The sequence below is a fragment of the Malus sylvestris genome, chromosome 10 (genome assembly GCF_916048215.2).
Source record: "Malus sylvestris chromosome 10, drMalSylv7.2, whole genome shotgun sequence".
NCBI classification, from domain to species: domain Eukaryota; kingdom Viridiplantae; phylum Streptophyta; class Magnoliopsida; order Rosales; family Rosaceae; genus Malus; species Malus sylvestris.
The window spans coordinates 40,097,170-40,118,886 of record NC_062269.1 but is presented as its reverse complement, the minus strand read 5'-3'; the positions used below and the strand labels follow the sequence as shown (position 1 = coordinate 40,118,886).

Here is a 21,717-nt window from a genome sequence, read left to right as displayed (position 1 = left end):
GAGTCTGATACTGTACAAGGGTGTCAAACCATCTCCAAAGAAGATGTCAAATTTTGAACTTTAAATTTGACAGCTTATGTGGCATTTTGATATATTTTCATGTTTTGCTCCCCACCCAATATGTCAAATTAAACTATTATTTTGTTACATTATTATTATTTTCTTAATTTTTGTCTTATACTCTAAATTCAATGAACTAACAATAAAGAAATTAAACATTGCTTTGGTAATTTGTACTAACGGCTATAATATTATTTATAGATTGCATTGGTCTTGAAACATTGCATTGAAATATCAAATAATAAATGACATTTAATAATAATTGACATTAAAATATTAATAAAAGACATTTAATAATTAGTAAAAAAAATTTGAAGCTGCTGTCAAATTTGACAGAAAGCCCCTTTGCTGCCATTCCATGTTATGCCGTATAGAATTTGGCATTTCGGTTGAAAATAATTAGTGGCTGTCTTTTTTAACTGTTATAACTTATGTGGACAATTTAGCATTTCCTTTGGATATGCTCTCAGCAACTAAGAATCCCCCTCCCACGGTGAGGTGTTGAATCTTGAATACTTTTTGGTGCATCATTTCTATCTCAAAGATTCGAGTGGGTGTCCATCGGTGTCGTGGCCAGGCGTGTCAAGTCAGCCCCGGAAGCCGGCAGCTGTTTTTCTATGAATGGATTTGGACTTTGGATAACTATAGGGTTAGGGCCTAAATATTTGGACTTGGGACAGATGTAAAGCCATGAGTTACTCGCTAATCGTAGTTACGGACTAGATCTTTAGGTAACCTAAAATAAGAGATGTGATTTTGATATGGTGATAATGATATGATTCAACAACATAATGATATGATTCAACAACATGGGTAGGTTTTTCACAAGTGTAGGGATACCGATAGTTTTGGATACGCCATTTGGGTAAGATATTACGTGTTGTTTGTCTAGAGCAAAAATTCTATGATGCTTCAAAACAAAAATACTCTGGGGAGTTTTATTTGTTAGATTTTAGTTTTTATGCTTTTAATCAAAGATTTAACCTGGAGTATGATATTCTAGAGTACCATAAAAAATCGTTTAAAGAATCTTGTAGCTTAGTAGTTAGGAGCAGGGGCGTATCTACTTTTGGGCAAGGTGGGTCAGTTGACTCCCCAAGCTAAGAAATTCTCCAGATAAGAGATGGATTTAGCCATTTGAAAATCTGAGATGCCCTTGAAAGATGACATCCAATAGCTCAACGAATTGCCTCTATGGGCACTGGGCACGGTAGCTGCTAGCTTTATGCATTTGTATGCGTTGTTATTGGTATCTGTCGATAGACTCACTCAACATATATTAGCATCTGTTGGCATGTTCGTTCAAAAACTATTAACATCAATCGACATGTTTGCTCATATGCTATTGGCCTCAGGCGCTATTCTTATTGATTCACTAATAATATTTCCTAAATCCGCAATTGGTGAAAACATTTACGAACTCTTGAGTTGGATTACCCCTATCCTTTGTTGCATATGAAAAGTAAATATCGCCTTGTCCTAAGAAAAACTCAAAACTCAATCATTCAGTGAAGTCAAAATCATGACATAACAAAAAGCTTACATTAAAGTACACTCTTTTAAAATTTCGAACTTTCCTTTACAGTAAAAAAGAACGAAAAAGAACGAACAAGATAAAAAGGTTTCTTGCTTTACAGACCCACACGTATTTCCTTCCCCATGACGAAAAACAAAAACAGTCCCAATTAAACCCTAATTGTAATTTTGTTTATCTTTATCTTTTTCTTTTTGTTAAAATTAATTCCAATCTAATATTTAAAAAAAAAAACCTATTAAATTATTGGGGGGAAGAAAAAAGTTTGAGCAAATATGTGCATCAATGGCTTCCACGGTTGACCATTTTCATGTACTGATTCAGAGACTCTTGTCTCTGCAGCCTCATTTCCTCATTGAACTTGTTTATGAACTCTTCCACTCGGCGGTTCAACTCGTCCTGACTCAGTGACGGCTCTTTCCTCAGCCTCCCTCCACTTCCATCCACGGCGGCTGCACGTCTCAGTTTCTGGTTGCTTCGGTCCTTAAACGTCTCTGCCTTCGCCATCACTGGCGTGTCCCCTGCCGACGTCAAGTCAACGTTTAACTGACGACCGCAGTTCTGCAACGTCTCGGACTTCTCCATGCGCCTGCTCAACGTATTCGACCGACCTTCCGTTATCGCCTTCCACGTGCTCTCCAGCGTGTCGTACTGCTTTGGCTTCACCACTATCAAAGGCTCCCCACCTGTGAAATTTGGCGGTAAAGGGTTAAATGTCTACTTTACCCCTTTGTGCTAGAGCACCTTTTACTTTTCAACGGGTCATATATAAAAGGGCTTATTAGACATTATCCAAACTTTTATGCCGTTACTTGATTACCTGATAGCGAATGTTGGAAAATGTTTTTTAGATAGTCACAAACATTTTCGTTTATAAATAACTAAAAGCATTGTGCTAGCAAAAGTGCTTCTTACTAAAGCAATCTCATACTATTTAAACACAAAACTAGGGTTATCAAATTGAAAATGAAAATACCTTCAGGACTGGATCTAGCCGGTTTACGGCGACTGGATCTAGCCGGTTTCCGGCGACTGTATCTCGCCGAAACTAGAGGTTTCTCCACCGGCAAAGCGATATCATCGGACTCCACCATACTCTTCGGCGGCGAGATCACAAGCTTATCTTCGTATTCGCGATCATCTTTATTCTCAGCCACCGCAGGCTTTGCTTCTTCTACGTAGCCATTGCTCACAAACGCAGACGTCGGCTCATGAACAACCTCCGGCTCTGGATACCTCGGTTGGTAAACCGCCTCCGACCCCGGTTTGATCACAACCGCAGACGTCAGCTTATGAACCTTCGGCTCTCGATACATCGGCGCGTAAACCACCGCCGGATCCGAAACGCTCACCTCCGACTCCGGTTGAAGCTTCGGCTGAGGCGACCTGCGGTGGCCGTCGAATCTGGAGGAAGCGGCGATGGTGATGATGATGCCGTTGACGAGGACGTAGAGGTACGGAGGGCGGAGCAAGAATCGGAATGAGGAGCACATGACCGAAAAGTTAGAGGCTACGAACTCCGCCGCCATCGGAACGGAGATCTTCATGGCCAGAGCCCACGCCACAAAGCCGCTCAAAATCAGGACAATCTTCAGAGAAGCTAACCAAGACATTTTTTATTAAGTAAGATCTTAATCAAGTTTAATTTTGATTAGTTAACAGCGGTGACTGTTTAAGAACGAGTGAGAGTGAGTGAGAACTGGAGATGTGATGTGAGCACTGAGAGGTGGTCGTTTGAGAGAAACTAAATTAATGCATGGGGGGAATATATAGAGAAGGAGAGGGAGGGGCGCGTATTTTGTGATGGGACTTGAGCCGTCGGATTTAGACGAGGAGTGATCGACATTGGATTGTTGACTGAATTAATGCATGGGGAGAGAAGGAGAAGGAGGGACGCGTATTTTGTGATGGGACTTGAGCCGTCGGATTTAGACAAGGAGCGATCGACGGTGGATTGTTGACTGGGTGCGCAAGGATGGCCCCACTCTTGTTGCCTTGTGGAGAGAACATCCACGTATAGTGTCCCACGTATCAAATAAAGTAATCATGATCCAGAGACTTAAGTGATAAGCTGTAAATATTTATGGGGTTAAGTTTAGGAGGTGGATTGTCTGCCCTCCTATTTTCATACTCTTTCCATCATTTTCTGTTTGTGTGGTCATGGTTAAGTCATATCAATATTTTATATATTTTTTTATAAAAATAATAAAAATATAAAGTGTTGACGTAGCTTAACCATGACCACACAACACAGGAGGAGATGGGGAGAGTATGGAAATGGGAGGGTAGACAATCCACCTCCTTAAGTTTAAACATTTGTGGACCGCTCCTTAATTAAGCGTAGTAATCATGATTTAGAGATAAAGTGATGAGCTATAAATATTTATGGGTTTAAGTTTAAACATGTGTAAGCATGGAGGCACCGCCACGTCTGAATTAAGCGTGCCAGCGTGGTGGTAATTTGGCAAGTTGAGTTTCCATTTCACACGAAACTCAACCGCTTCTTCTCTCTCTCATTTTCTTTCCATTTCTCTACAAGAGCTTGGTTTTTGGTCATTTTGTTTCGTCGTTGTGCATGACTTTCTATCTACCTTAAATACAGGTTACACTGAGGAAATCTAATTGATTATCAGTTGTCGTTGACCACGGCCACAAGAATCAGGCTATGTACCGCCTTTAAGTTTTTAACCTTTTGCAGAGGCTCGTGCACTGATTTAAGTTCAATAATACCTTCACTTCAACCTCACGTTTAGTTGCTACAGTTGAGTTTGTAATCCTAAGCAAACCGCTGGTGATTAGCCGAAGGAAGGTGAGGATGACGTCGTCATCATGTCCCTTATGCCCAAAATTACCATTTAATTTAAGAAAACTAATGAAAAGGACTTGAAAATTTTGAGTTTTAACGATAATGACAAAATAAATGGCAAAGTGAATCGTATCATGATTGACTTTTTAGTGTAAAAATGTGGTTTTTTGTTAAAATGAATAGTACCGAGAGCTTTTCGTTAAAGTTCCCTTTAATTTAATGTTTAAGTTTTTAATCTCAAATTAGTTAATCATTTAAACCGTAAGTTTTCCCGTTTAAGTATAACATTTGTACATTAGATAATCGCATCAGACAATGAGGCACGCTATTAACTTGTTGGCGAATATGGGTAACACAACCATCAATTGTCTTTTTTTCAGCAACTCTTCACCGTTCATCAACTCCATCTCAGATGTGTTCAGGCCTGAACAAACAATCGCCGAAGTTAAGAAGAAAATGACCTTTTGAACTCTTTTGTTTGTTTAGATCCCAATTTATGTGTAAAGGGGGTCACAATCTTCTTTTTTTTCGGATTAAGGTAAAGAGGACTGGCTTTAGGTGACAGGAAAGTTTAGTAGTATTTACCAAAAGTAGAAGGCATTGTTTTGAATTCTTGGAAGGCATTATTTTGAAATCTTTAGAGCATTATTTGACAGTTACTTAAGGATTAAGATCATGAGAGCATTATTTTGAATTTGTCTTTTGACAAACGGTAGTGTTAGTGGGTTAAATTGTTAGTTATTAGGGAAGGTAAATCGATGAGGATCAAACTCGTACCAAAGTGCATAAACGTCATTACTTTTCGCCACTACAGCAAAGCACATGCACGCATTATACTTTGAATTTTTGATAGCATTATTTGACGTAGTAAGATCATTAGGGCTGGTCCAATGGTGGCGCAGACGCTCCTCCCTAGTAGGTGGCCAGTGGCGACCACCACTTGTTTTGTAGCTTTCACAAGGTGTACCTCTAAACCAATCACGTAACCTTGAGCTTTTGGCACTGGATCCTACGGCTGGAAGATAATAAGACTGTTTGTTAGGTCAACTTGATTAGAATAATGTTGTCGAATCTTAACCATTTAATCTAATGTTTTATAAATATAAATCTATTGATAGATTAAGTATCCATGCATCTTAGTCAGACACGCTAAATATGTTTAATGATTCAACAAATGTACGTATACTCCTAAATCCATCAAAATAAAAATTGAAAAGCATTCGAGTATTTTCCTCACCACACGTTTGCATAAAGAACAAAAAAAAAAAAAAAACAATGTTCGATAACAAACACTTAATCGTAGCATGACAAGTGAAAATTTATAATCTTGATCCTTGGAGATGAACTTAATCTGCTCCATATGGCATATATGTGAAGTGGAAAACGTATACAATATTAGAGCATCATTAAAAGGAAATGTCAAAATGTCCAAATCAACAATAACGGTAAAAAAAAGCAGCAATGTTTTCCAACCGAGAAGCCAAATTTGACATCACCTTTAAATTTGACATTAACTTCAAATTTTTTTAATTAACTATTAAATACTTTTTATTATTATTTTATTGGTTTAAGGCACTGGCTTTTAATTTCTTTTCATTACCACTGTTTACATCTTTTATACCTTTTAATTCATTTCCTTTCATTACCGATGCAAAGAAAATAAATATGAATTTTCATTTATGTTTAAAATTTGACATATGGGGTGGAGAGCAAAACTTTAAAAAAAAAATCAAAGTGCCACATCTTCTTTGCATATATATGGTCTTAATGGTTGTCTTGGACGTCATGGTGACATTTCAGAGTGTAAATAAGTCTTTTCTGAAAATGAAAACTAATTAATAATTTAACATAGAAGCAAAGAGGGACTGAGATGTTGGTGCTTGACATCTCAACTAAATATATGGTTAGTTTGTGTAGACATCTAAGGACTGACCCGATATATATGAAGATATGGGTACTTTGTGTAGACATTTGACGACTGACAAATATTTGAAGTGTTGAAGATCAATATTACTGAAATATAAATAATAATATCCACATTTAGCGTGCAATTTGGCCCATATATTAGCATAGTTCCCAACCGACAATCAGTGAAAAAAGGATAACCGAAATTAGATTACTGCAGATAAATTAACAGATAAACAAATGGGCAAACAAAAGATTAGTCAATTGTTCGCTGAGACGTAATTAGTATTTTCGACGTCAAATGACAGGTAATTATGTGGTAATTCAATATGGAAGTTGGAAGTTAGCTTGTCAGTTAAGCGATCCATACATATAGAGAAACAGAAGGTCAGTCAATTGGCGGTCGGTGTGCTTTAGTTTCAGGTGAACCTCAAATCATGACACTACTTTTTTGTGGACCTCAAATCACCCAAATTGCAAAGAAAAAATCTTCGTGCATGCGATTTCACCAAATGCCCAACTACAGTCTTTGACAAGTAAAAAGCCTGAAAAATACTCCCAAAAAAATGTAGACTGTAGACGTCACATTCATGCAATCCATTAAACCGTCCATATGTATCGAGGTTGTGTATATGTAGTACAGACATATATTGTGGATAATGCGTGCACCCCAATAAAAGGAATCGACATGAGATAATTTTTCAGTGCAGCGACAATCACATAATGCTATCAAACCATTAAATTCTATAACACATGTTATAATATATCAACACTTTTATGCACTCATGTGAATTTTATGCACGCGTGTGAATTAATACATAACACCACGTATCAATGTCAACATTGCTAAACTCATAAATCTCTCAATTGACACAGTTTCTCCATGTCATCTCCAAATTTATGTTCACCGCCCAGTGTAAAATGTGAACGAAGAGTAGACTAATTGCATCTTTAATTATTGATTAGTGTTCTTTTGCGTAGAAAAAGTGTATGTAATTAATGGTATGGAAATGTAACTAGTCGCTCTCAAAAATTAATTAATTGCAAAAGAAATTAAATAAATGGAGGATTAGGTAGTTAATTGATAAAGATGCATGGTTGGCTGCCTCCTTCTAGAGCTACCAGACTATCCAGGAAACTCCTCCGAAGACCCATGAAACAAGTCGTTCCTTTATCAGCAAATTTTTTATGTATCCGGGGGTGACGTGATATTATTCTACTTAAATATTAATACGTGGATTTGTATTTTATTATTGACCATGTCTTTTATTTTTATTATAATACGTGAAATTATACGTTACATAATTTGTAGTTCTGATACTCATAAAAATTTTCCTGGGTGTGGCAATATGTCATGCAAGCAGTCAATACTCAATAGCTTCCCTTTTTATGAATAACTAGCTGTAACCCAAAGTCGGAATATTTTTCTGTGTAGGACCTTTCAGAGTACTGTGAATAATTTAGCCGCTTCGAAGACTACATCTTATGGATAAAAACTTCTATGTAAAAATATAGTGTGTATACGTATTGTACCAAAATGAGGATCCCAAATTGCATGAGTATAAGTCTTACATGTAAAGGATCATACACCAATAGATACAAAAAAAATATTGCCAATTGCCTGAAATGAGAAGGAAAGATATTCTGATAAAAACGTTCCTCAGTCATATCATCATGACTTTTAAAGTCATGTACAGTAGCAATACCAAACCAAATACAACGAGTACTGAGTTCCTGAGCTAAGCCTTGGTTAACCCTTGGAAATCTTAAGGCATTATAAGATGTATACATAAGCATGATCGGTCCATTAGATTAGGTAAGAAAAACTGGCAGTTAATATACAATTACCAGCGAAACAAAGAGGGACAGAGAGATGGTGCATGCGTATCAGCTCAGATAGTATTGATCAGTAGGTTTATTTGTCTGATCCCAGATAATGAAAGTGACACTCGAGTTCTGACTTTGAATGGAGGGAAAATACTTAACCTAATGGGATAGAAACTGCATATTATGATATATGCTTGTGAAGTTGTTGTCGACGGGCAAGACTCGAGATAACATTTTGCATGGTTTGGTGGGAGCCAAACCGACCAAGAAAAACAGATAACAGAAACAAATGGGACAAACCTTGACCTAAATGGCAGTTTATTGTTCGTTGAGACTTGAGAGGTAGTTAATATACGTCACACAAATACAGTTGATAAATAAATATACGACAGTTAATTAACTTGTCAATTAAGCTGCATATATGAATAGACAGAAGGATAAGTCATTTGGTCTGTGGTCCTTTGATTTCAGGTAAATCTGTTGGTCTTAATCTTTGCGGACCTGAAATAATTGACAACTTTTTTTTCGCATGGCACCTTTTTTTTTTTGTGGTCCTGAAATAATTGTCCGGATTGCAAAATCTTTGCATGCATGCGATTTCACCAAATGGCCAACTTCTATGTGTGAAGCGTAAACTTAACAATGCGTGTTCATCTTTTTTCCACCTAAACGTTATCCAACTGCCCCCAACTGCATGCATATAATATGTATATACATATATATATATATATATAATTATATTTCTCAATGGAAGAAAAAATGGTTTAGACTGTAGACGTCATACATATGCACCATAATTACATGCGTACGATATGGAAAACGTGTGGACCCCACTTTAAGGGGATAATTTTTGAGAACTTTAACAAAAAACTCCCGGTACTGTTCATTTTAACGAAAAACCACACTTTTACACTAAAAAATCAATTCTTATACTATTCACTTTACCCTTTATTTTGTCCTTATCGTTAAAACTCAAAGTTTTCAAGCTCTTTTCATTAGTTTTCCTTAATTGTTTTGGTAAATTTGGGGGTCCTTAACGGTTTGTTAATACATGATATCATTTAACGATCAATTTAACAAAAAGATGAGAGTGCAAAATGTAGTTTATCCCTGATTATTTATAAGAGTAAATTGTAGTTATAATCCCTTAACTTTAACTCAATTGGAGCAATAGTTCCTCAACTAAAAATCCATTATCATTGGACCCTCAACTCATCGAAACATGTAGCTATGGTCTCTCAACTAAAAATCTATTACCATTGGTCCCTCAACTTTAATTCAATTGGAGAAATGATCCCTTTAACTTTTACTCAATTATAGCAATGGTCCTTCCAACATAACTCGTTTTGACAAAAATTTTGACGTAATTAACGAAAATGACCATAATTACACACTTTGATGAGTTGAGGGACCCTAATTATATAAATGATTATTCCAACATAACTTATTTTGAAAACATTTTGACGAAATTGATGAAAATGACTATAGCTACACATTTTGATAAGTTGAGGGACCAATAGTAATGAATTTTTAGTTGAGAGATCATTGCTCAAATTTGATTAAAATTGAGGGATAATTACTACAATTTACTCTATTTATAATCTCCGAACGAACGGTGGACTCGACTCATTCACACTCTGCCTAGAAAAGTGCAGAGGGGCCATTGCCAGATTATGGGATTGTGCTAGTCATTGTCAGATTAAATTAGTTAAATAAATTAATTAAGGATAATGAAGGTAGTTAATTAAATTAATCATAAAGATGCATATGGTTGGCTACTGCCTCCTTCCAAAGCTGCCGGTCCATCCAAGAAACTACTCCCGATCGCCGATTGAGAGCTGCATGCGATCGAAACAGGTCATTGTCTCATGTGAGTGTGTCTACTAGTAAGAAATCTTCGACACCTTATCTCGTTAATCAAGTAACAAATTAAAGTTTTTTTTTTTATACAACGATATTCTAACTATATAACGTACCGCATACACAATTTAAATTTAGGTGCAAAGGAACAAATATATACTTGCTTTAACCCACACTATACTTAATAAAAATTGAAGAGTATTAGAGTTCGTTTGGAAGTGCTTTTAAAATGACTAAAACATTTTTTTAGAGAAAATGTTGTTGGGTTCCAAAAGCACTTGAAATACGGTCGTAAAAAACACCAATTATATACTTATTCTAAAAAGTACTTTAAGTGATTTTTCATATTTACTTGCACTTTTACTAAGACTTGATTTCAAAAACATTAACAAAAACGCTTTTAGTCATTTTAAAAATATTTTCAAATAAACGGTTACGGAGGAGATAATATTGGCTAAAACTTTATTCCCTTGATATGCCAGTGTATTTTCATACTCCACTAAAAATATTGGATAGGGTACCATGGGCGGTGGTCAGAGGGTGGGAGCGTGCCGCTGATTGGGCAGCTGCAAGAGCATGGAAGAAGACTTGGTAACGTACAAACATTCCGAGTCAAAGTCTTTGGTCCAAAGTCGTTACTGATGAACAGTTTACCGTTTACACCGTCCATTTCTTGAGTGTCAGCCATTTGTAACTTTCCTCCATCACAGTTTACGGATCTTCATGGTTGCATCAGTATATTCTCTATATCCAGAATTGCATAACTCAACCCTATAACTCGGGTAAAACTCACGCGAGAAAAGAGATAGAATGCCTTCATAGGTCATATAGCCGTTCTTTTATGTATGATCTATGAGGCTCATTAGTCATTGGTCTTATGATCAAATTTACAAAAAAAGATGTTTATCACATAGTATGAATCTTTCTCAGTAAATAGTAAGACCGTTTTTAAAGAATTTATAATGTCTTTCTTTTGGAGTGGTATGGGGTTACTATTTTTTTAAAATTTTTTTTTTAATGAAAATCAGCTTTTTAAAAAAGTCGGGGCCTTAATTGTGTTTGATAAATAAAAGAAAATGTTTTTTTTTTAATTTTTTTTTCTTTTTTCAAAATCATGGATCCAAAACAACAGAAACCATAAGCCGTTCATGTTCTCTATCTGTGCCTGATTAGACAGTGATGGAGTTCACATCTCTCTCTTGAATAGCTCATAGCGCTTCTCACAAAAATTGTTGGTCGTAAGTCACAATTTAATTTTAATTACTTTGCGAACAAAACTATCAAAAATCTATTTCGTGTCATCATAAGAAGAAGAAAATTATATGAATCATAGCACAGCTTCAGATTTTAGTTGTGGAAGCATGGATGATGGCTACTCTAGGAAGTGGCGTCGGCCGCCGTGGGAGGACAAACGGGAACACACGAAAGTTTTCATCCTTCAAATCATGCTTGGCCAAAACCGTTTCTGTACGAATGCTGCAAATGCAGCAGTTTAGTTGTAACACGGTACAAATGGCGAAGAAGACCAAGTTCATCAAGCACAGGGGACAAGGAAACATTATATATCAAGCAAAAGTTTCCTTCCTCAATCTCTCCTCTCAACTCCCAAATATGAATGCGACTCCCATTGACCATATCTGTAAGGCACAAACAGCCTCGGCGGACAGTGGACACAAGCGTCTAGTGTAATACGATTCATCTGGATGCTCGTGAACAAGTTTAATGAAGCGTCATTTATCGAAAACATCTGCATTACTGGTACTACGGGTAGTGTTTTTGTTACTGTCGTATGCCAACGGATCCAACTCCATAATCCTGGCTTTACCCGATCAATACAAGTTTCCATTGAAAGCAACCCCTGCCAACTGGGCCAAATTCATGGAAGACTCGCGTGCTAAGATAAACACGTTTAATAACTTGAGCTATAAGCCTGTTGCACTTTCGTCATTTAACAGAGATGAAATGGCCTAACCACAAGAAGCAACTACAAGAAGGTGAATTCATGCGATGGAATATGAACCAATTTTATTGAGACAAGGCCTACTGATACAATTGAAATCAACATCTTAGGAAGGAATCAACTAAAATACTATTGCCCCAATTATTCTCCATCAATTTCTTTCATTCTGTACTGATGATTGATTAAGGTGGATTTACCCGCTGCAGGAGAACCTGCTCACTGTTTGGTAAACAATCCTTGAGTTAACGATGAGAAATCAAAATCCCTTCCTGACTTAGTTGAAGAGATAGAAGATATTGGTGACGTTGATGAAAATTCGTTAGCTCTGATGTTTGTGACACCATTAACTGGAGTTACTGGCCTCGTCCTGTACATGCTGCAAGAGAAAAATTTCACAAAAAATTCACATGGTTAATCAATGTTCTTCACTTTTTATTAAAAAAAGTATCTGAGCATGAATCATATGGTTTCAGATACCGGTCGATATTATAGTACAGGGCGAATTGATCATGATCATGTCGAATTGATATGTAATGTGTACCTTGATATTTGGAAAGGAACTGTATTCCCTACCGGGAGTGTATAATAGCTGTTTCCAATCTGGTGCAAGAAAAGCAAAGACAAGATAAGAGATGGAATATCAAATGGAAAATACTAGGTGTAAGCTTTGTCCTAAGCACAACTTGAGTATAATGTTGTGGATGAACATGTACCAGGCTTCCAGGAACTTGGCGACCAATGTTTTGCCCATTTCGGGCAGGTAAGTGCTGAATAGAATGGGAGCCAGGTTGTGCGTTTGCAGGAATGGTATGGGATCCACTAGATTTTGCCGCAGAAGCCACGAGTAATGCCTGTTGTTGGGATGACATTGCAAGTTGCTGTTGATGCACAGAGAATGGAGAAGCCATACTGGACTGCCCAAAATCCAATATTAAATTTGTTAGAGAAATGTAAACCTATATAGCATCAACAAACCAAATTCCACCACAACACGAAATCAAAAGTTAGATATGGCATGCTAAACAACTTTGCAACGTATACCTTCTTGAAGAAGTTCATAATGTCATTCTGCACGTCATTCTGAGTTTTCATTGAAATGGGTTGAGTGATTGGGGTTGGATCTATAAATAAATCTTCAAGATCATATTTTGGTTGAATCTTGCTTTCAGACGATTCTGGTCTTTTACTTTTCTCTTCTATCAATTTTGTTTCAACTGCTGCATGTTAAGGAGGTACGAGGTTAGCGGTAATGCTAAAGCCATACTTGCAAGATGTAATTGATTTGGAAATTTTCATCCATGGAAAGCAAGATAATCAAGCAACAGTTTCTCTCATGATGACAAATAAAAGAAACATACCATGGTTACCAGCCAATTTATTCTTACTGGCAGATACCACCGAGTCATTTTCTATATCTTCGTCCATGGAGAGCAAATTGAACAGATAAGTAGCATAATCCACTTTAACTGGTATGGAAACTGGCCTAACACTACCCGCCTCACTTACCGGTTCAACTTTCAAGACTACTGGTTTTGGTTTCTGTGCTGGTTCTTGCGATTTAGGTTTCTGATCAAGTTCTTGCGGTTTTGGTTTCTGTGCAAGTTCTTGTGGTTTTGGATCACGACTGATCTGTCCATCAAGATCAACAGGCTTACTTTCATCAACAGAAAAAGGAACCAATACATAATACTAAAACAACAAGCAGCATGATATGTATCAGTTATCAACCGAGAGGGAAATAACCGAATAAAATTTACCTGCTGCGTAGTCCTGTTACGTGTACTGAGTGTACAAGCACCTTTCTGCTCCTCAGAAAACTGTTCCATCTTTTTCACATGGACATGCTGACTACTAGTCGCATTTCTCGCTCTATAAACGGAAGGCTTCTCCTTACTCACCCTCGGAGGTGATTTTACTTTCCCATCTCTAGGAACCCATTTTTTGTGTTCATACCTAATGGAGAACACAAGCACCCAAACAACTAAGCCCAAAATAAACCAATAATGAATAACTAGTACTACATCATACAATTACTCGACAATCTAAACCAAGAAAAAACGAAGTCATACTTTGCTCGAATGAAATTCTCAATTCCAACTCTGTCATACTTAGGAGGCAACTCTGCTTCCCAATACCTATTCGCTTTATCGTTTCCCATTGCTAGCAGCAAAATGAACCAAAATGAATTTCAGTACTTGTATCATCATTTAAAACTCGATTCCCACCGGAATGAAAAGAAGCCGGTAAAACAGCAGTGGTACTTACATTGGATAAATGCAACCTGCTCCGGAAGCCATGTATCCAAATTGGCAGATCTCACCTACAAAAGCATCCAAATCATCAGAATAATGCAGGAGAAAATAGAACCGAAACTCAATAGCATAACGCAAGAATGAACTTGGAAGTTTTTGCATAACCGAAAATTATACCTTTGATATATGTACCCCAAGACTCCTGTGGATCCCTGAACATTGCATGCATATGAAGATACCAAGATTCACGCTAGCCCATCGCGGAGCTCTGCACCAAAAACAGGCAGCACTACAAGAAGTTAACCTTCCATATAAGATGTTAACGACGGAATAATCCTCTACAAAAAATACAGTATCAAAAATAAATAGCTTGCATTAGTCAGTTTCTACCCCTTGATCTTTGCAACTCAACCTATCGAGTTGCTTACGCTTCAATGAAAAAAAAAATTACTGTCTCTATAGTTCGTTACAAGAAACGTACTTGGTTTTGCAGTATGCGCATTCTCTGTTCTCTTGTAGTTTAAGAAGACCCTCCAATATCTACATACAAAAAAACCAGATGAGACCGAACCAATCTAATCATTAACTCCAAACAAGGCCTAAGATTTCAAGGTATTATGCCTTGGCCAACTTGGAGCATACGAACTGATATATGTTGGTTCATGCTCTCAAAACTCAAAACCAACAAAGCCAAAAACTTCATCCTCCCAAAAACAAGAACATTAAAAACAAAAAAAAATCATATCTTCGAACCAAATAATACAGAAAATTACATAACTTGAGATCACTAAGAATGAAGAAATGAAGAGAGAGAGAGAGAGAGACCTTTCTGTGTTTGGAATTAAGCTCTTTAGAAACGCTCGCCTTCTGGTTCATGTTGCTGCTGGCACCCAATTATCCAAACTCTCTCTCTCTCTCTCTCTCTCTCTCTCTCTCTCTCTAAAAAAGGTTGGGTCTTTGTTTGTGATTCTGGAAATGAGAAAATGGGTTATCTGCGCTTTTGCTTTGCTTTGTTGAAGATGTTGTGTGTGTTGGTGTTGGACTTTGGAAGGTGGCAATGCCTTTTGGCTTTTCCTTATCCCACCACGCGTGTTGTTGCCTTGTTGGCCTTCGACGGCGCCCTCCTCTGTCCTTTCGTTCGTTTGGCTTTATCTCTGTGTACTGTCTGGCTTACCGACTCAACAACCAAACCAGTATTTATTCCCTCTTCATCTAGTCCCAACCCTGTCCCTTCCGCCTCAGTCGATCAAGAAAACAAAAACAAAATAATCTGCCGCTCCGAGTCCAGTGCAAACTAGAGGTGGGCACTTGGAACCGAAAACCGAAACCGAAACACGAATCGAATCAAACCGCACCAAACGGTTTGGTTTTGCGGTTTTGAAACGGTTTCGGTTTCAGAACCGAACCGCAGCACACAAAACGGTTTGGTTTCGGTTTTGGGTTTTCAAAACCGCACCGAAACCGAAACCGAAACCGAAACCGCACGTTTTTATTTTTATTTAGTTCATTCAACTAGGTTATACTGATTATACATTTAGTTTTGCGGTTCTGGGTTTGCACTTTCAGCTTCTGCGCCGCCTCCTTGCATCTCCGCATCTGCTTTGCGACCTGGTCACCTGACTGCCTGCTCTGCTTGCATCTGCTTCTGCCTGCCTGCCTGCGAGCGAGTCGCGACTGCTTCTGCATCTGCTTCTGCGGCTGCCTGCGGCTGCCTGCGAGCGACTGCTTCTGCGGCTTGCTTCTGCTTCTGCAGCTTGCTTTCATCTCTGCCTTGCCTCCAATCTTGGAGTCGACACACCCAGAGGTAAAAATTTCTCATCCTCTGTCTTCAATTTCATATATGTTGTTAGATTAATTGGAATGTTAGGCAGGTTTGGGTTTGGCAAAAAATTACTAATCTACATGTTGAAGTCGACACACTCAGTGGAGTAATTAATAATTATTAATCTAAGCAGTCTTCAATTTCGAAAAACTCAGGTTTGGGATATTAGTAATTAATTCGAATGTTGTTAGATTAAGTCGAATGTTAGGCAGGTTTGTTCAAATGTCAGACTGTTATACTATACAATAAGATGAAAGGTAATTTGTTAACAGAGCTTCTACCGAGAGATCCACTTCGATGTATGCATTTTACGGGCACAAACCCACAGTAACTTCCCTGTTATATTTGAGAGGAGAGCGTTACCTGGAACGACAAGCCTGTGCTGAACATGAGAACAAGTACGAACTCAAAGTATTGATCAATGGACCATAAAGATTCCAACCTTCAATGTGTGCAGGCTTAAGTTTGCCCAGTGATTATACCGTACCTGAGGAAGTCAAAGCTGCGGGTTTTCAAATTTGTGCTGATGAGGTTGGATCGATTGTTGAAGGCCGTGATGTGAAAAAGCTGAAAAGTCATGGTGGTGTGGAGACTATCACAGACAAGCTTGGAACATCAAGTATCAATGGAATTTCTACTTCTGAGAAAATGCTGCATAAGAGAAAAGAAATATATGGAGTTAATAAATTCGCTGAAAAACCATCCCGTGGATTTCTTGTTTATGTGTGGGAAGGGAAGCCCTTCAAGACACTACCCTCATGATACTTGCATTTTGTGCCCTTGTATCTCTGCTTGTTGGGATAATGACAGAAGGTTGGCCAAAGGGTGCCCACGATGGACTTGGAATTGTTGCGAGCATTTTGCTTGTTGTATTTGTCACTGCAACTAGTGATTATAAGCAATCCCTGCAGTTCAAGGACTTGGAGAAGGAGAAGAAAAAAATTACAGTTCAGGCTACTAGAGATGGATTCAGACAGAAGCTGTCCATATATGAACTACTTCCTGGTGACATTGTTCATCTTTCTATTGGAGATCTGGTCCCAGCTGATGGACTTTTTGTTTCAATTGGGTTGTAGTAAACTATTGTGATTGATTGGTGATCAAGTTGAATTTTAGTAGATGTGAATTATGTGATGCGTTTTTGTGCAGTTTTTTGGTGCAGTTTTGTGCAGTTTTTTGGTACAGTTTTGTGCAGTTTTTTGGTGCAGTTTTGGTGCAGTTGTGGTGTAATTTTTGCTGCAGTTTAGCTGCTGTTTTTTGTGCAGTTTTGTGCAGTTTTGGTGTTGTAGCTACTGTTTTTTGTGCAGTTTTTTGCTGCAGTTTCAGTGCAGTTTTTTGCTGCAGGTTTGGTACAGTTTCTTGGTGTTGTTTTGCTGCAGGTTTGGTGCAGTTTTTGGTGCAATTTTGGTGCATATTCATTAATTAATATACAAGGAAAATAAGACCATCTTATACATAAATATGTGTATATTTTAAATTGTACATTTTTTTCTCAAAAACCAAACCGAAACCGTTTGAAACCGCACCAAACCGAACCAAACCGAACCAAACGGTTTGGTTTCATTTCGGTTTTGGCTTCAAAACCGCACCGCACCGCAAAAAGTTTCGATTTCGGTTGTGGTTTCAATCAAAACCGCACCAAACCGCACCGCGCCCACCCCTAGTGCAAACTCTACCTTGTAATTACCCCTACCTTTTTTGCAAACATTAAGGAAATAAAACCAATAATATTCATATTTTCTCGGTCTGACGTGTTATGTTACCGAAAATGTAAATTAGATATTTAATCTGTTATTCACGTACTTATTGTTCGACTACATAGCATCCTACACATCTTGACACAACTCATAAACAAAGTATTCCTATAAATTACTTGGATTAAATAAAAATCCAAAGCAATGGGCAAGGTAATACTAAGTTTCCATAAGCAAGAAAGGGATGACTTGCAATTAATTACTTTATTAGGGAAAATTATGCACTGATAATGAATATGTGCGCTGATGAGAATGACTTTCATGGCACGAGTAGTCTCCTCGCTGACTTGGAAATATTTATCATGCGTGCCGAGAACACGGCCCGATTCACCGAGTGTAATAATACAATTGGTTGGAAACTTAAAAAAAAATATTTCAACCGATTGTATTATTACATTTGGTGTACAAGACAGTGTTCCCGGCCTCCTGAAAATTCTCTCGCTGGCTTGCTAGCTAAAAGGCGCATTATGATTGGTGGTTGTGATATTAATTTGGTCCTATGGTTTGGTTGTACCAACACCAACAAAATGCTTTTTTATTTTATTTTAAATCATTCAATTATGAAAACCAATAAACACATAAAATATAATTATATTTATCTTCGAGAAATATATTTTAAGAAATACATGACATGAACTAGTTGGTAAAACTATTGATACATGAAAAAGGAAAATCGCGTTCACGTACATGAGAGAAGGCTTCGAATCACTCCCTCTTCTTGTTTAACATCTTCTTTTCTACGTCTCCGCTGTAAGGCGCAACGTGGTACGCATACTGCTGGAGGACAGAAAACACAACCATCTCCAGACATATCAAGACATTCTGAATAGCTTCCTCCACGTGCTCCACATCTAACCAGAAATGGTGAGATCGAATGACGCCCACAGCAGCTAAAATGTCAATGACCACTCCCTGCAATCGGATCAAAGCCTCGTTTGTTAACGAATGGAACAATAAAAAGCTTATAGATTAAGTCAATAATTGGGCTGAAAAGAATTTTCATGTGGCGTTTAACCGAAATCTGGTTCCAATAGAACGAGCTGATAAGTGAATGGTGGTTCGGTTACAAGAAGTTTCCAGTTTCTTACATGTTTTTGCTTCCAAGTATAGAACCAGAGAATGTCAAATCAAAGTTGCAATTTGCAAAGAATCACTCTTACATAGTAATTCTATCGTATAAGGCGAGTAGTTTGGAACAAGTAAAATAATTTTCACGTTCAAAAGGCCAAAACCAACCACAATAGATAATACTAATAGCTAGGATATTCTATAGACGGGTTTCATATCCTTTTACTCGGTATCTTTGTGGATTTGTATGTGTTCTATATCCTTGGCTGCATTTTCTATAAGGCTGCATATAAAAATTGGGCATGCAAAAGAACAGACGAGCTGTACCTGCCAAAAGACGAAGAAGACAATTCCCTTGATGCACAGGAACTTTGCAAGGGGTGAATGCGGTGCCAATTCCTTTGCAAACACATGGTAAAACACCACTAGAGAGTACAATGCTAAAGAAACCGAAATGTTAAGAATTATAGTGAAGGTCCAGCTCAACCAACTGGGGTACAGCCCCAGTGCCTGTAGAGTTATCATCAAAACAGAACAAACTGGGCGTATGATGACAAATTGCCACGTCCAATATTTGAGTAGCTTCAGGGTCTGGTGGTTTAGCCGAACGGTGCGAGGCTGCAGTTTGTAAAGCCACATTGTATCTGTTATTATATGATAGAGTCAACATATACAAAGAATTATGCTTACATATCCATTGCAATGGAAACCGAAACAGCATAAAACTACCTTGTACCTGAAAAAGAGTCATGGGAAACGAGTGGTGAATTTCTCTTCCTTTGATTTCATCTGGCACGATATTTTTGCTTATGGATATCTTCAGGTAACTATACATAAGAGCCAAGAACTTAGCAATCACCTGGAAGTAGGAACACGAGAAGTTAGCAAATTATGCAAGCCATATGAGACAGTTGACAATAAACAAAACCATAACGAAGTTGGAGGCACTCACCAGAGCCTCGTAACATTCCTTAATAGAGTCCAAAAACATGAAAAATGTTTTGCTTCCCTTAATATCCAATAAACCCACAAATGAGTCAACTGCGTATATAGGAGCCATGAGAATGATAATTATTATCGCCTTCTGCTCCTTCGGGTTCTTCCAGTAAAAGAGATGTTGCGACAATAACTGTAATGTGAAATGCACCGTAAGCATCACACAGCCTGCGGATCCCAGCAGGGTCAACTGACCGCGATCCATTGTACTAAAATCCATTATTCAGCAGCCGGATGGAACCTAAGGTTGAAATCTGCCCAAAAGCAATTAAATGATCCTCAGATTCTACATTGGTTCAACTATTCATGATTAATTCAAGTAAACCAGACAAATTCATGATTACTGAGATACCCCTTTTCTAATTTTCAATTCCTCGAAAGATTTTAGTTCAAATTGCAATTTTGCTACCACTATACCTCTAAAGCTCGAAAATTCCAACAAAACATAAATCTTGATTTCACAAGACAATCAAGCATTTCATCTGAATCTTCTAAAACCACTGACAATTCACATAGAACACAAAAAACCCATGATTGATCGAAACTAACATCGTGAAAAACACGATTATTAGCTCACGAATTTGAAAGTTTGGTGAAAGAATGAAAAGCAAGAGCATGGTTTTCTGTAACAGTTCAACTAGTTCGAGAAATCGTATTAAAGCTAAGGTCTTAAAGTAAAGATTGTATACAAGTTGCAAGAATTGAAGGTGCAGAAGAAGAAGAAACTCACCCGAATCCGAAACCGAGCAATCGAGTGGATCCAATCCAAGAAATCTGAGAGACCCTTTTGTGTTTGTGCTGAAAATTGAGTCAAGAAGTCGGATTTTAACCAACCCACGAGAGCTTGTCACTTGAATTGGATCAGTGAGCGTCCACGCCGATTGATATCTTGTTAACGGAAGCTGAATGCTTTCCTCATGTATCATATGAGTGTCCAACGACCCTCTCAATTATCTTATGGCATTCAAATTTGCACACCAAAAAACAGAGACCTCTGTTAGCTGCTACCATTCTACCCGGTCGTCGGTTTTTTTTCTTCCAAGTATTGCATCACACATTGATTTTTGTTTGTAACTAGACAAAAAAAAAAAAAAACAAAAGGACTTTAATCGTCAATTTCTTTGTTAATTGACTGTAAATGGACCCACAAATTATATTTATAATAAGGGTTAAATTTGAATAATTACTCAAATTTCGAAAGTGATTTTAAAATTGTGTGAAATTTTAAAATATTCTAAATAACTACTTAACGTTTTGAAAATTGGACGTCTGCTTGATTTACTAACGTTAAGTGATTATGATGAGGACAATTACTAAAACGAATTTTTATTCTCAAGTCATTTATGGAGTTTTGAATCTCTAAATCGACGCAGTTTAGCTTAACAAATTTATGACTTAATTTTGCTAAAAAGAGTCTATTTGATGAATTATAGCTCTAAGGGCAATGATTAGCATACATCAACTTTAATATTTGCTCACCCCATCGTTTTATGCTAGAAACATCGTCCGTCAGTGATGGTAAAGTCATCACTTAATATCGGTGACCTAACGAATGTCTAACTATTAAAACATTAGATAATTATTTAGAATGTTTTAAAATGTTGAAATTAATTTGAAATTACTTCAAAAAATTAAGTAGTTATCCGTACATGACGATTTGTCACCAAAAAAGTTTGCCAGGCCTCAAGTTTGGCTCATGTGCCTGTACTATATGCACAGGTGCAAATCCCCAGTCTATACAAATCCATTTTGTATTTGGTTGGATAGAATATTTAACGATGTGCTTTCTACCTCTGTGACACATGATCATAGGGCACGGATTATCGACGGAAATGATCGGAATTTGCAGTCCGGTTCTATCCATCATGCTCGA

General features: G+C 37.5%; 4 protein-coding genes across 7 annotated transcripts; 1 reads left to right on the top strand and 3 right to left on the bottom strand.

Moving 5' to 3' along the window:
* Positions 1 to 1,564: 1,564 nt before the first annotated feature.
* On the bottom strand, positions 1,565 to 3,355 carry LOC126587032 (uncharacterized). Its single transcript, XM_050252008.1, has 2 exons — positions 2,571 to 3,355; positions 1,565 to 2,280 (listed from the first exon to the last, which is right to left on the bottom strand). The coding sequence occupies exons 1-2, from the start codon at positions 3,205 to 3,207 to the stop codon at positions 1,877 to 1,879; spliced, it is 1,041 nt and encodes a 346-aa protein (XP_050107965.1). The 5' UTR covers positions 3,208 to 3,355; the 3' UTR covers positions 1,565 to 1,876.
* Positions 3,356 to 11,991: 8,636 nt separating this feature from the next.
* Positions 11,992 to 15,418, bottom strand: LOC126587030 (ADP-ribosylation factor GTPase-activating protein AGD5-like). 4 transcript variants are annotated; one of them, XM_050252005.1, is made up of 11 exons: positions 15,030 to 15,418; positions 14,686 to 14,744; positions 14,382 to 14,493; positions 14,218 to 14,272; positions 14,022 to 14,112; positions 13,710 to 13,905; positions 13,311 to 13,581; positions 12,994 to 13,166; positions 12,636 to 12,866; positions 12,494 to 12,552; positions 11,992 to 12,328 (listed from the first exon to the last, which is right to left on the bottom strand). In XM_050252005.1, the coding sequence occupies exons 1-11, from the start codon at positions 15,078 to 15,080 to the stop codon at positions 12,169 to 12,171; spliced, it is 1,458 nt and encodes a 485-aa protein (XP_050107962.1). In that variant the 5' UTR covers positions 15,081 to 15,418; the 3' UTR covers positions 11,992 to 12,168. The 4 variants fall into 4 exon arrangements, with proteins under 4 accessions (XP_050107962.1, XP_050107961.1, XP_050107963.1 ...); XM_050252004.1 differs by having other exon boundaries at positions 12,994 to 13,169; positions 15,030 to 15,417; XM_050252006.1 differs by having other exon boundaries at positions 12,994 to 13,169; positions 14,382 to 14,472; positions 15,030 to 15,412.
* On the top strand, positions 15,188 to 17,380 carry LOC126584565 (uncharacterized). Its single transcript, XM_050248901.1, has 3 exons — positions 15,188 to 15,397; positions 15,743 to 16,008; positions 16,299 to 17,380. The coding sequence occupies exons 1-3, from the start codon at positions 15,188 to 15,190 to the stop codon at positions 16,456 to 16,458; spliced, it is 636 nt and encodes a 211-aa protein (XP_050104858.1). The 3' UTR covers positions 16,459 to 17,380.
* Positions 17,381 to 18,353: 973 nt separating this feature from the next.
* On the bottom strand, positions 18,354 to 20,880 carry LOC126587035 (uncharacterized). The gene is made up of 5 exons (XM_050252013.1): positions 20,575 to 20,880; positions 19,801 to 20,098; positions 19,585 to 19,707; positions 19,176 to 19,466; positions 18,354 to 18,692 (listed from the first exon to the last, which is right to left on the bottom strand). The coding sequence occupies exons 2-5, from the start codon at positions 20,062 to 20,064 to the stop codon at positions 18,486 to 18,488; spliced, it is 885 nt and encodes a 294-aa protein (XP_050107970.1). The 5' UTR covers positions 20,065 to 20,098; positions 20,575 to 20,880; the 3' UTR covers positions 18,354 to 18,485.
* Positions 20,881 to 21,717: the final 837 nt, after the last annotated feature.

Excerpts from the sequence above, each read along its gene's own strand:
- LOC126587032 (XM_050252008.1), bottom strand. The coding sequence starts at position 3,207 with ATGTCTTGGTTAGCTTCTCTGAAGATTGTCCTGATTTTGAGCGGCTTT. Across the intron at positions 2,281-2,570 it reads GGCTAGATCCAGTCCTGAAG|GTGGGGAGCCTTTGATAGTG; the intron begins GTATTTTCATTT and ends CAAATTTCACAG.
- LOC126587030 (XM_050252004.1), bottom strand. The coding sequence starts at position 15,080 with ATGAACCAGAAGGCGAGCGTTTCTAAAGAGCTTAATTCCAAACACAGA. Across the intron at positions 13,582-13,709 it reads GTAACAGGACTACGCAGCAG|ATCAGTCGTGATCCAAAACC; the intron begins GTAAATTTTATT and ends CTTGATGGACAG. Across the intron at positions 13,170-13,310 it reads TAAATTGGCTGGTAACCATG|CAGTTGAAACAAAATTGATA; the intron begins GTATGTTTCTTT and ends CTTAACATGCAG.
- LOC126584565 (XM_050248901.1), top strand. The coding sequence starts at position 15,188 with ATGGGTTATCTGCGCTTTTGCTTTGCTTTGTTGAAGATGTTGTGTGTG. Across the intron at positions 15,398-15,742 it reads CCGACTCAACAACCAAACCA|TTTTGCGGTTCTGGGTTTGC; the intron begins GTATTTATTCCC and ends TTATACATTTAG. Across the intron at positions 16,009-16,298 it reads TGGAGTCGACACACCCAGAG|AGCTTCTACCGAGAGATCCA; the intron begins GTAAAAATTTCT and ends ATTTGTTAACAG.
- LOC126587035 (XM_050252013.1), bottom strand. The coding sequence starts at position 20,064 with ATGGATTTTAGTACAATGGATCGCGGTCAGTTGACCCTGCTGGGATCC. Across the intron at positions 19,708-19,800 it reads AGGAATGTTACGAGGCTCTG|GTGATTGCTAAGTTCTTGGC; the intron begins GTGAGTGCCTCC and ends TCCTACTTCCAG. Across the intron at positions 19,467-19,584 it reads TTCCCATGACTCTTTTTCAG|CCTCGCACCGTTCGGCTAAA; the intron begins GTACAAGGTAGT and ends TACAAACTGCAG.